This window comes from Epinephelus moara, chromosome 8 (genome assembly GCF_006386435.1).
Source record: "Epinephelus moara isolate mb chromosome 8, YSFRI_EMoa_1.0, whole genome shotgun sequence".
Lineage (NCBI taxonomy): Eukaryota > Metazoa > Chordata > Actinopteri > Perciformes > Serranidae > Epinephelus > Epinephelus moara.
Genome location: NC_065513.1, coordinates 45,591,043 through 45,604,976, shown reverse-complemented (window position 1 = coordinate 45,604,976; position 13,934 = coordinate 45,591,043). Strand labels below are relative to the sequence as shown.

General features: G+C 43.1%; 1 protein-coding gene across 2 annotated transcripts in view; it reads left to right on the top strand.

Annotated features, from left to right (window-relative positions):
- adam9 (ADAM metallopeptidase domain 9) overlaps positions 1-13,934 on the top strand; it is a 61,533-nt gene that overhangs the window by 12,524 nt on the left and 35,075 nt on the right. For both annotated transcript variants that reach the window (XM_050050701.1, XM_050050700.1), the window contains exons 2-3: positions 6,874-6,974; positions 13,313-13,371. In XM_050050701.1, coding sequence (XP_049906658.1) covers positions 6,874-6,974; positions 13,313-13,371 — 160 coding nt within the window. The remainder of the gene's footprint in view (positions 1-6,873; positions 6,975-13,312; positions 13,372-13,934) is intronic.

The following is a 13,934-nucleotide window of genomic DNA, read 5'->3' as shown; positions in this document are numbered from 1 at the left end:
GGGGCTGTTCATAAAACATTAACTCACTCACTCACAAGTTCTCCAGCAACACATGTTGCACGTGCTACGCTAAATCACGGACGTGAACCAGCTCCTCTTGCTCCGCTGTCTCTGTGCTCGCAGCCATTTTCACACTGAGGCAGGTGCGATGACGTCATCGACGATAGGACGGCAGAGCGCAGATCTCTACCGTGGGCCAAATTTATATCATTTCTGCCGTCTACCGCATATACCGTGCAGCCCTAGTTTCTCTAGTCTAGATTTACTTAAAGGTTTCTCCTGGTTTCTCTAGATTTTCTTTGCTTTTCTCTCTAAGTTCATCTAATTTTTCTTTTGAGGTTTTCCATCAATTTTTTTTGTAACATTTTGTGTTTTAACATTTTCTTTCAGACTTTCTCTTGATTTTGTTTCTAAATTTCACATTGTTCTCTTAAAAATCTCAGTTCATTTGTGTTTGGATTTCTTTACATTTTCTTTGAGATCAGTCTTGACTACATTTTCCTCCTTGAATCTATTCATCTCAGACAGGCTGATGTTGCCTGAGCTGAATTATACTTGCTTTAATATTTCTCTTGATTTTCTTTTTATATTTCTCTACGTTTTCACAAAATCTCCTTTATTTGTTGAAGGATTCCTCTACATGAAGTCTTAGAGACAGACAGACAGACAGACAGAGTGAGTGGCAGGCGTTACCGAGAGCTGGATGATCGTCACACACACAGAAATACTTTTTAAAAAGCGACACACACACACAAATACACAGATACACAACCACAAAGGATTCTTTCATGGTGTGAAATGAGACAAACAAACAGCAGCTCAGTCGCAGTGATGTGAAGACAAAGACTTTATGTAACAGACACAGAAGAAGAAGAAGAAGAAGAAGAAGAAGAGGAGGAGGAGGAGTGCGAGTGAGGCCATCTGTGTTATAATTCCTTCTGTTTTATTTTTAGATCATCGTTAATGATTTATTAAAACAAACTAATGTTTATAATCCTCTTATTTAATCCTCAGCAGTTTCCATCCACCTGTTGTTAATGACATAATTAAGTGTTGTCTCATATAGTCGCAGACATTTGGACTGACTCACAGTAGCATGTTAGCGTTAGCTTCACAGCTGCAGTTAGCTCACCTGTAAACACTGAGACTCGACAACCACACATGACCCAAAAATATATCTGTGCTACTTAATGATGTCATCAGAGCTTAAACCCTCCCACAGACTGTGAAGTTTTATCAGTCTGTAAGTTCAGTGCAGCGACACTGAAACATGAGTCTGCTCAACTGCGACCTCACGTTTGATGTCAGCAGACTGTACGATGAGTCACATGCTACGACGTACAGTACAACAGCTTCACATACTGAGTGCACAAGGATGTCCAAAAAATATTAATAAAATGTCTGAACAGTTATTATTAAAATGTCCAAAAAATGTTATTGGAATGTTTGCAAAATATCCAAAAATTAGTTTTTAGAAAATGTACCAAAAAAAGGTAAATATAATGTTAAAAACATATCCCAAAAATTTAGAAACCTTCCCCCCAAAAATTGTTAAATTGTCCCAAAAAAATGTTGATAAAATGTCAAAAAAAAAAAAAAAAATTCTCTCATCTTCTGTCTGGGACAGCCTAAAGTCGCACCGTAAACACTGAGCTAAAGGTTCAGAAATGTAAAATCCTCTGACAGTTTTCAATCAGAGGTGAAGGACAGAGTGTATTTGACACAACATATTAATGTGTTCATCATTCCTGTGCTTCAGTTTGTTGCTGATGTCTTCAGCTCCGATTCAGGTCGCAGGGAAAGGTTATGAGGTTTTCGGTGATGTTGACGACACAGTGAAACAGTTAATGAGAGAGCAGCACTGAATCAGGACCACAGTCAGTGTGCTGACCTCGTCCATCGACATCGTCCTCATCCTCTGATCGACTCTCTGAGAACTCAAACTGAGCTGCAGCTCAACACAAACTGTCTCATGAAACTGAGTCTCTCTCTGTGTGAGACAAACTGTGAGGTTTATGTGTTGTTGTGTGCTCTTGTTGTGAAGCAGCTGCTAACTACGTTGGCCAATGTGAACACATGAATGTCTCTTTCCAGAGTCAGTGTTTGGTTTGTCTGTTCTGGGCTACTGTAGAAACATGGCGGTGCAACATGGTGATCTCTGTAGACGAGGACCTGCTCCCTGTGTAGATATAAACAGCTCATTCTTTAAACACTAAAGGAAACACAAATATTGAATTTAGATCGACACACTGGAGCTTTACCTCTGATCTGCTGCCTCACGTCATGAACCAACGGAGGCGTCCACCTCAGCGCTGCCTGTTTAAAGTCCACCAGAAAGGACAGTTTCAGATCACTGGTGTTTTATCATCATGACATAGCCTTTATCACCAACTAATAGCATGTGTGCAGGAATGCTGAGGGGTGCTGCACTGTAGTGTGCACGCACTGAGGCGAGACAGCTGCCAGCTGCAAGCAACAAGACGTTTTTTGTTTTTTTTCCAAAACATTGGTGGCACTTCCAGCTGTGATTGCGCCATCAGAGGCCAAAACATGATCAGTTCCTGACCGTCATCAAGTGTAACCACACGTTAACCACAGTGTTGTTGGAACATAAAGTTTGCACAGTATAAATGTTGTCTGTGTTTTGCAGAAACCTACAATTGACCTCTGGCTAAGCCACGCCCCCCTCCACTCACTCAGACAAACTATCAACATTCAGTGACCGGCGCTATGGCAGGTGTCACAGTACACGGCATTTCACAGGAGGCAACTGATGATGTTTGGAGACATAACGATCAGATGTCATTGAGAAGTAACCAAAAGGGCCTAAACTACGCATTGGAGGGATATATTCATCATTTTATTGTTGAGAAGGTCGATGAAAAGCTTAAATTACAAGCCAAAATTTACAGGTCACAGTGTACGCTTGTGAACCGCATCTGGTTGCCGTCACCATCAAAGACAACAAGTTAAAGTGCCACTGAAGTTAAGGTTTTTGGCTCAGAATATGAGAAAAGGATAACGGCCTTTTTACCATCTTTACCAAGAGTGTCTCTCCGTTAGTTTGGTGCTACAGTATTTACACTGAATCATTCAGCATAACGTTTGCCAACCTTTGTTATCTCTGCCATTACAGATAAGTTAATGAAGCTAAGCTCCAGAAGTTAACGTTAGCTTAACTAGAGCCCTTTGGACAACAGCTAACAATGATGTACGATCACCAAAGTACAAAACTAGAACAAAATAGGCTAATGAACTCCCAGCAAACAAGGTGACATGATGAACAACGCAGCTAGGAGCTAACGTTAGGCTAACTTTAGCTAACGTTAGCTAGAGATGTTAAAGATAACTTTATATTTCTTTCCAGCAAAGTGACAATATGTTGCCTCAAACACAATGTTGACTTACCTTAGAACAGATGTAGACATCATTGTTAATCTTATTCACGTTGAGTTGATGTTGTGGTCTAACGTTACCACACAACTTTATCCAAAGGAGACACTTTTCTCGGTTGAGATGTGGTTTAAAGTGTAAAAAATACACCTGGTCGCCCAGCCTCTCAGGATACCTTGTGTCAGAGTTGCATGTACCCCATGCACACCGTTTGACCATTTTTAAACTTCAAATCTCAGAAAAAGCTCATAAAACCAAACAAACTGACTTTCTGTAATGCATTTCAATGGACGTCCAGGCAGAGAATGTCCCAGTGTATGGGAATGGCTATACGCACTGTGATTGGCTCATCACTTTTGAGGGTGGGGCTTAGCCATAGGTCAATTGGAACATTTATCATTTATTCTGGCGGTTGAGTTGAGGAGTGACAGTAAAACTGCTCAGACGTTCTTACATCGGTCGTTCCATCAGTCAAATGAGCGCTCACGCAGACAGATTTTATCTCTGGTGTCCATGTGCCAAAAAATCTGATATTTCCTTTTGAACGTTGTCGGCCATCCTGTCGTCTGTTTGTTGAAGCTCGTTTCCCATCGGCTACTCATAACGTCAAGTCTTCTTGTCTGTGGCTCCGTCGTTAGCTGCTGTGAAACTCCATCCTGATGGAAGTATCCCCACAGAGGAAGTCCCTCGAGTCCAAGACACTTTATTGAGTCTGAAAAACAGCTCAAAAACAGTCCTGACAATTTTCTGGGGTCTCATTTATAAACACTGCGCACGCACAAAACAAGCCCTGAAAGATGCGTACGCCACTTCCCACGCAAAAGTTGTGATGTATAAAAACAGACTTGATGGAGAAACTTTGACCTGTGCTCACAAATATTTTGGAGACAGGAAACTGGTGATGCAGACGGTGAGGTGGAGCCTGATGGTAGAAACTGTCAAATATAATTTGGCTTTTGTTCGTACGTGTATTTTCAGTCTGGATCCTTCACACTGTTTTATAAATGAGACCTTGGGTCTGATCAGCCTGTCCTCAGTATTGACCGGCTCCAGCTACTGCTCATATCCTCTCAAGCTTAGCTGACCCCGACCCGACACCTGACCTGATGATGTCATCACGTCAGATCGGGGTATTTAATGTAATTCACATGTTGTAAACATCTTTTTTCAAAACTTTCTTACGGTCCTCTGATCATCAGCTCTTTAAGATTTAAAACATATGTTTAGATGACCCTCGAGTTCTGGTAAAATAGCCAAATATTTACAGACTGTGTTGTTCCACCCCTCGTCAGTGGGGGGTGCTGCAGCACTCACTGTACCCACCTTCCTGCGCCCTCACCTTCTGACCCGGCGAGTGTTTGCTGTCGTTTTTTCATTCTAGTGTGGACGGAGATATTTTGTTAGACGAGGATCCTGTGGACAGCATGTTTTTGGACACTGCGCTGTGACAGCATTAAAAAACTAATAGAGAGGTCGTTACCCAAAGACTGCAGCCGTTACCATGGCTGCAGATTACCACACACGCACACACACACACACACACACACACACACACACACACTCACGCAGGGTTAGCCGCCATCTCGTCTGTTGTTTTGTGAACAGATGGAGAAATACTGAACACACTCACACTTCTGCCCCAGCGAGGACCAATCAGAGTCGAGTTCAGTCTAAAATAAGAACAAACCGTCAGGTGCACACAAGGTTTCATATTAATGTGTCAAATGGAAAATATGCTCCTTTTTGGGGCTCATCGTCCTGATGTAGTCCTGGGTCTTGGTTGTTTCGTCCCGGACAGTGTCTCTGACGCTCAGCAGTCCTCTGCCCCTCGTTCCTCTCAGGGTGCTGGAGTTGAGATAAAACCCTCCCTGTACTGTGAGAAGCTCCTTTGTCTTGATATCTGTCTCCTCCTTTGGCAGCTCATTATACCAGCAGATGGACTACACATACACATACACATATATATATATATATATATATATATATATACACATATGTATAGAGAGAGAGAGAGTAAAATCATTTCTGTTCTGGTTGGTCCACAGACAGTAATGTGTGCTGTGCAGAGAGGACACTTAATAAAGTTTTCACCTCCTCAAACAGTTGTTTTACTGTTCGTATGTTTTAGCTCAGGGACGAATCAGCTGCTTTGTAGAGACACTCAGTGTGTCTCCAGTCCCAGTGAAGTGGAGCTACAGTCCCAGCTGGACGAGAACATCTAAGTGGCCTACTGTCCTTGTCCCAGTATACAAGCACGGGAGGGGAATCCATTTATTAAGCCAAGTATGTGCGACTCCTCTACGATAGGTGGAGATATGCCCCCTTTCAGCTTGTTAGTATTGGACCTTTTTCCTGTTGACCTATTACGTCACAGACCAAACAATGGACAAACAAGTTAGCTACGGTTAGCTAGCAGCTAACTGGTACCATGGTGGACAACTTTACAGCTCTGTACATTTGGTCCGTCCAAAAAGTCACGGCTCTGGATGTAGATTTCTCCATGTTGTTACCGGCTTCTTCTTCTCTTACACATTTAATGCTATTGGACTTCCGGGTCAAAGCCCGGGGCGGAAACTGTGGAGCATGCTCAGAGCGCCTCGGCCAGTTTGGGTCTGATTGACTGTATACATGCAGGAGTCACATGATCTGGGTGTGTTAGTCCCACTGTGACAAATTCACTGCAGGACCATTTCACTCACACTGATATGTTTACAGGGATTTAGTTTTCTCTGTCGTCATGGAAACAGACTGAGTGTGTGTGAGCGCTCACCTGAGGAACCTGCAACAGGTCGTCACACTGAAAATGACTCGTTGTTAAAACATCTCAGAGGTTCATGTTTCTGCTGGTGTCACCTTTACCTGCAGCTGCACAAGGTGAAACCTGATCCAGGAGCAGAGGAGTAGTCCTGTGTGTGTGTGTGTGTGTGTGTTTGTGTGTGTGTGTGTGTGTGTGAGAGAGATAATAGAGGTCTGATAAATGCATTCAGAAACTCATAAATGATTCAGCCTCCTGCAGGGAGTGAAGGTTTTTCATCCGTCCATTAAACTTTTTATGGCTAACAAACATGTTTGACTTCACCACCAGTACTGTTGTCATGGTTACCCCTGAGCGAGCCTCCTGATTGGTAGAGAGGTGTGTGACCTGATCTGAGTGCAGACCTCAGGGGCGGAGATCTTCCTCAGGACTTGTGATTTTTGGAAGGGTCAGTGTTAGAAAGGTTACTCATGTCCTCTTGAACACAGTGAGAAAGTTCTGCAGTGTAGTCTGAGGTGTTTCTACTTTGACTGACTGTTCCTGTGTTACGTGTTCCCGTGTTACGTGTTCCCGTGTTACGTTAACGCACACACACTTCTACACACTCAGAAGTTTGTGTTTCTGCCCTGCCTTTGTCTGACAGCTGATTGTTTTGTGCTCAGCCGTCAGATTAGTTTCCATGTTCCCTCCTCAGCTGTTGACTGACTGCCTGTTTCCTCCCGCAGACTCTCCGCAGACCGAACACCTCTCCTCCTATCAGCTGACTGTCCCTCGACCAATAGGGGGCCGGCTGAGGCGGGACGTGGACGGAAGACCCCCCAATCAGGTACTGAGCTTCTCCTGCTGTGGTGTTTGTAGTTTCCCTCTGCTCCTCTGGTCTGTGTTTCATCTCTGTGGAAGCTGTTTGACCTCTGATCTTCAGGAAACATAGCGTCAGCACAGGAACAGCTGACCAGTCAGATCCACTTCCTGTCTGTGTGACCTCATTCAGCCTCACTGTGTCAGCAGCCTATCTGTCTTCACTTTCACTAAAACATCACAAACTGTTTTTTTAATTACTTTTTTTTTTTATTTAATTAAGTTTTAATAGTTTTCAGGCAATAAAGGAACATTTTAGTTTCCCAACGTGTGATTGGTTCATCCAAATGACGCCAATTTGGAAATTTGCGCCAATGTTTTTTTTCATACACAATTTGCTTGATTAAAATGACACATTTATCTGGGGCAGAAGACTGTTAGGAACATTTTTGATCACTTAACAAAGTATATGACATAGGTCTCGTCGTTTGTAGACATTTTATCTTGCAGAAGTTACAGATTATAACTTTAAAGGTTTTAGATAGTGAACGCAGCACTAACACCTGCCTCTCCTCCTGCAGCGTGTCTCTGTGTTTGGTTGTTTCTGCAGCAACGTGTCGTCAGATCAGTGAAGAAAGACATTTTCTGTGTTCGCTCTGCGGTCAGCTCTCACATACACGTCTGATCTGATCCAAGAAACAGTCAGTAAACATCTGTGTGTGTGTGTCACAGTATCAGCAGAGTGAGCTGAGTTCACAGTGGGTGTGTGCGCAGCTGAAAGAGTCCCCAATAGAGCTGCAGCAGTGAAGAATGGTTCCACAGAACATGTTTCAGACTCGTAACGATGACCCAGCTGATAAAGGTGGAGCTGAAGCTGCTCTGCTCAGCTCTGTGCACAGCTCACGTCCCAGCGCCACCTTAAAACACACAGTAACACACTCTGGTGAAATGTGAGCATGCTTGGAGCGAGTGACGGTGTGTGAAAGTATGATGGCAGGGCGTGTGTGTGTGTGTGTGTGTGTGTGTGTGTGTTCAGCCTGCAGCCATGTTTTTCTCTCCTGCTGTCCAATGTGTTTTTGTTCTCTGCAGGAAACAAAAAATATCTGAAGAGTCTAAAAACACTTAAACTCCTTCTGCAGCTTTAATTAACTGTTTATTAACACTTAAAGGGATAGTGCACCCAAAAATGAAAATTCAGCCATTATCTACTCACCCATATGCTGAGGGAGGCTCAGGTGAAGTTTTAGAGTCCTCACATCACTTGCAGAGATCCAAGGGGAGAGGAGGTAGCAACACAACTCCACCTAATGGAGGCTGACGGCGCCCCAGATTCAAACGTCCAAAAACACATAATTGAAACCACAAAATATCTCCATACTGCTCGTGCGTGAGACCAGCAAAAGCACGTGAACACACATGAACACGGTGGCCATGTCTCACGGTCTCGCGCAAGCCCAGAGAGGCAGTCAGAGCTACAGGCTACAATGAGGCTAAAAACAGAGTTCAAATGATGTTTTTCCAAACAACTTTTTATGTCGGGGCTTCAGGACACTTGGATCACTACGGACGAGCAGTATGGAGATATTTTGTGGTTTCAATTATGTGTTTTTGGACGTTTGAATCTGGGGCGCCGTCAGCCTCCATTAGGTGGAGTTGTGTTGCTACCTCCTCTCCCCTTGGATCTCTGCAAGTGATGTGAGGACTCTAAAACTTCACCTGAGCCTCCCTCGGCATATGGGTGAGTAGATAATGGCTGAATTTTAATTTTTGGGTGCACTATCCCTTTAAACGTGTTTACACTGTATAAATTAGCCTCGTGACTAGCGGCTAACTTTTTTTTTCATCTACTCATAAATTACACGTATTATTTCTACTTTTCACAGTTGGTTTAAGTCGGGGTTGGAAACGAAATTTTTTGTCCAGCTGTCACTTCGGCTGGTGGATTCTAACATCTATCAGCCACTCTAGAGATTACCTTTGTGTTTTGTCTCCAGCAGCCACGTGCGTATTTTACCAACAGCTGGCTGGTGCTAATTTCCTACCCTGGTTAAGTCTCTGCATCTCCTGAAGGAACAGGTTGAGTTTGAGCCTGCGTGCATGTGTTTTTCAGACTGATGTTGGTGTAGTGAGAAGTTAGCGAAGAAGAGGCCACGCAGGTCACATGACATCGTGTTTTATCTCATAACAGCATTGTTTACATGTGTTCTGTCTGTTGACCTGTATTTTCTCAGACAATATTTCCACTCTGATGATTTATTCCTGAGTCAATAAGGTCATCCTCATCGTCTCTCTCTCGGCTGCTGCTGTTTGACAGTGACACAGACTTGCATCGATGATACTGGATCGTTGATCACTGAGTCGATATATTGATCCAGATCGATGGATCGTTACATTCCTATCAATAAATGTGTTGTTATACACAGTAATGTAGTTACAAGCAGAACTTGTTTAAAGGAATCAGATGTTCAGACTGATACACGTCACATGTCTGTAGTGTGGAGCTAGTTAGCTTAGCTTAGAATAAAGACTGCAAACAGAGGGGACAGAGTCCACCTGAAGCTCACTGACTAACGTGACATATCTCAGGTAGAAACAACATGTGTTGGATTATTTCTTGGCCCGGAGCTTTCCTGTCTGTCTCCACCTGACTCCAGTCTTTATACGTCAGGCTGAAATAGCTTGATATCTTGTCTCTGTCAGTTTGTGAACAGTCTGACATGTGACCATGCAGATGATGATAAACTCTGTACAGTGTGATGTACTGTCTGCAGTGTTGATCCACCATAGTAACCCCCATTATGTCACTATGTGATGTCACTATGTTGGTATCTGTAACATGTCACCACCCACTGCTCTGCCTGCAGGAGAACACAGACTGCTGCTCAGAGTTCACATGAACACCAACATGTGACATAGATATTGTCAGATTAGTCTTTTTATTAGATAAAACAGTGTATCTTTAAAATACTGTAGGTTCAACACACACATCACAAATCTGCTGTACAGTCATTATAAATAAATCGACATATTCTCACAGAACAGTTTGTTTGATGTCCTCACCAATGACGTCACATCCTTAACGTACAGATACGTAATGAACGTAAAGTCACAGAGGTTTTGGAAAAGAAACATGTTGAGGACGCACCTTAAAATGACTCAGAGTTCACACAGATCCAAACAGGTGACTCCAGGGGAAAGTGTGTGACCCATCCTCCGCCCCAACCTGCCTCCTTAGGCCTCATTTACACCGTAAGCGCTGTGTCCGCGTAGCGCTCGCGTACGGTCTCTGTTTACTCTCGTTTTCATTTCGGCGAGCGCGTTAACAGGTTAGAGCATTCACACCGCATCTGTTCTACGCGCTGCTCGAGTCGTGCTGCTTTCGCGAGCAAGCTCGAAAATAGAAGAGACGCCGATTTTTTGCGTGAGTCGCGGACGAATTGTCGCGGTATTCAACAAAGAATCGACATCTACCATGGCCGACGAATTGTCGCGGTATTCAACAAAGAATCGACATCTACCATGGCCAAGAGGTCACAACACACGCAACCTCGTGCTTAGTAGTAATACAAAGCAGACAAAGACGACTGACCCATTTGTAGTGCTAAATATTAATTCTCCAAGTGTTGGAATAATCACTGGCGTGTGAACCTGTCCACCCTGGGCTTTGGTGCCAAACTCACTTCTTCTTCTTCTTTGGAGTTTATTGGAGATTTGCAAACATGGTGCACTACCGCCACCTACTGTTCAGGTGTGGTTTGTATTTTGACAGGACAGCAGAGGCCGGTCTAGTTTCGGTTTTGGTGTGAATACACGTGTGCTGCCGCTACGCTTGTGGACCGTTACGCGAACGCATCGCTTGCGATGTAAATGAGGCCTCAGAGTCGCTCAGAGCTGCTTCCTTGTTTACTGCCGTCAGCTCATTGGTCACGTGATCGCAACCATTCAAAATATGTGAGATATGTACTAATTTGGGTGCTTTGCTTTTTGTAGGAAAACATACAACAAAATTGTGAGAACAGTCTGAAATGTCATGTTATAAATTCATCTCAGTTTTACAAGGTAAAATCATGATATCAGTTAAATCTGTACGGTGGCCTTTTCAGGACACGTCAGCTCATCAGGCTCGTCTCCACACTGTCACACTGACGGTGTTAACATGCTGATGTTCAGCCAAACTTGACGCTTCAGCGTGTACAACATGTTGATAGAGCACGGCTAATGTCGGCTTCACACCACATGATTTCAGCCTGATTGCGGCTCGATGTGGCGCCGTGCGGTGTCGGCTCAGCTGGTCGACTAACGTTTGGTCGACTGTTAGAGAGCAGCCCTACACTGCACTGTCAGACTGACAGGGTGTGGTGAGAAATAATTTGGGGCTGTGTGTTTGTATGAGAGCAGCTGTATGAATAAAGTTGGGCTGGTTGTGATGAGAGCCTGAGGAGTGAATGTTTGTTTTCATGGTGAGTGTTGGCAGAGGTGGTGTGTCTGCTCCTGCTGACCTTTGACCCCTGCTGTGTTCAGAGCAGAGGAGCTGCTGTTGGCAGCTGGGTGAGTCCACCGCTGACTTCCTGTCCTCATTCACCTCACACACACACACACACACACACACACACACACCAGCTGTCTGTGTGTTCACCTCCGCAGTAATGACATACCTGCTGAGACCTGCAGCAAACACACACACACACACACNCGCACACCCACACACACGCACACACACACACACACACACACACACACACACACACACCAGCTGTCTGTGTGTTCACCTCCGCAGTAATGACATACCTGCTGAGACCTGCAGCAAACACACACACACACACACACACACAGAGGCAGATATCTGCCAGGTGAGTCAGACACTCAGGTGACCTTGAGCTGAGTTTTTCTTTCGTTTTTTGGGACTTTCAGCTTCTCTCTACAGCTTCCTGTTCACACCTGAAGATAAAACACAGATCTCACCTGTGTGTGAACCGTGACCTCACACACCTGACACACTCCTGACCAATCACGTCTCTGACAGCTGCTGTCAATCATCTGATCCTGGTGTCTGTGGGCGGAGTCACATCAGATATGAGAAATCAGATCCTAATCTTGTGATGTGTTGATCGTACGTCCTTCGTCTCTACAGGAAGTCAGTGTAAAGTGATACAGACATCGTCACACACTGCTCTTCCTCTCATCAGTTCAGATTCTTCCTCACAGACTCTTACATCTTACAGATTTTTTTGGGGAGCTGTTTTTGAATCTTGAGAAAAATATTTCACCTTCAGAACTCCAACAGTGAGTCCTCAGCTCCCAAACACTCGCTGTGTGTTGTTAAAGAAAAGGTGATGATGTCACACAGCGGTGAACATGCTCCTGTCTGACTTCATTATAACCTGCTGCACAACGAGTGGAGTTTTACAACACACAGTAAAGTTTATCAGTTTGAACATGTAATATCGTGTCTTTGGGCTGTGGTCAGTAGAATAAAGGTCAGACAGGATTCACACGTCATCTGTTTCTATAGTTGAACACAGAGTCAGAGTTGTTCCTGCACTCTGTGTGTTTACATTTGTCCATGATAGTGCTATCATTTGTTTCCCCTCTAACAGACACAGATTAGACTGTTTTGTTCTTTGGTTAACACGTGTGTCCTTGTTAACCACAGACAGGAAGAAACACTGAACAGTAAAACAGAACATCAGAAGCAGAGTCAGTGTCTGTCCGTCCACTGAAACTAATGTGAGCGTCTTGTGAAAGTGACAGCTGTGTTTAAGGCCTCCGACAGACTGAGAGGTTTCATCAGTGTTATAGTGCAGCGACACTGTGTCACAGGTTTGATGTCTGCAGGCTGTATGATGACAGCACCAACTGAATCACAGGCTACGACGTACCATACAACAGCTTCACACACTGAGTGATGCTGCACGGTTATTACTGCTCCAACTGTGAAGCTCAGCATAGAGGGGCACGTTATAATCTCTTTTAATAATATATTTGAAATGTCCGAAAAATGTTGAAAACATGTCCAAAAATTATATTTAAAAAAGTCCAAAAAAAGTATATAAAATGTGTAAAAAATATAATTAAGTTGTCTGAAAAATGATGATAAAATGTCAGAAAAAATATTTTTAAAATGGCTGATTTTTTTTAAGAAAAATCACCACTGACCGCGACTTGTAGTCAGGTTTTTTTTATCATAAGTCCACTGTGTGTGTGTGTGTGTGTGTGTGTGTGTGTGTGTGTTGGGGGTAAATATGACCTGGTGCTCATTGATGGAGATGGGTGTGTGTGTATTGATGATTAAACAGAGGCACCTGTGATTATTACTGTTTATCAGCGTGTTGATCAAACTAACAGCTCGTCTCTGTGTCTCTTCAGGTCTCTTACATCATCAGTGTGGGCGGAAACGATCACGTTGTTCATCTGGAGAGAAATGAGTAAGTCTGGATTTGATATTTATGATGCTGTGTTGGTGTGCTGTAGTTCTGTAGTGGATATAAAAAACCTTAAAAAAGTAATAAAATAAAGACGAAATGTGAAAAAAATGAATAGAATAAAGAAAAAAGTAAAATTAAAAAGTAATAAAATAAAAAATGACAAAATGTTTAATAAAAGAAAATCAGAAACTAGAAAATCGCTGCGAAATAAAAGCAATAAAATAGAAAAATGAATAAATTTGAAAAATGTGTAAAAAAGCTGAATAAAATAAATAAAATTGACAAAATGTGAAAAATAAATAAAACAAAGGAAAGCAACAAAAAAAGAATAAAATCTAAAAAAAATGAATAAAAGAGAAAATTGAAGAAATGTTAAAGGGAAATTTCGGTTTATTTCAACCTGTCTCCTATCGTCCTAAATTTGTTTCAAGTGACTAGTGACATAGAAATAATAGTTAGCATGTTAGCCGTTAGCCTAGATACAGCCGGGGTGCATAGTAGCATCAGACCTGTTAAAACGGAAGTGAACGGGCAACCTTCAAGTGCAAAGTTAGTCCACTAAA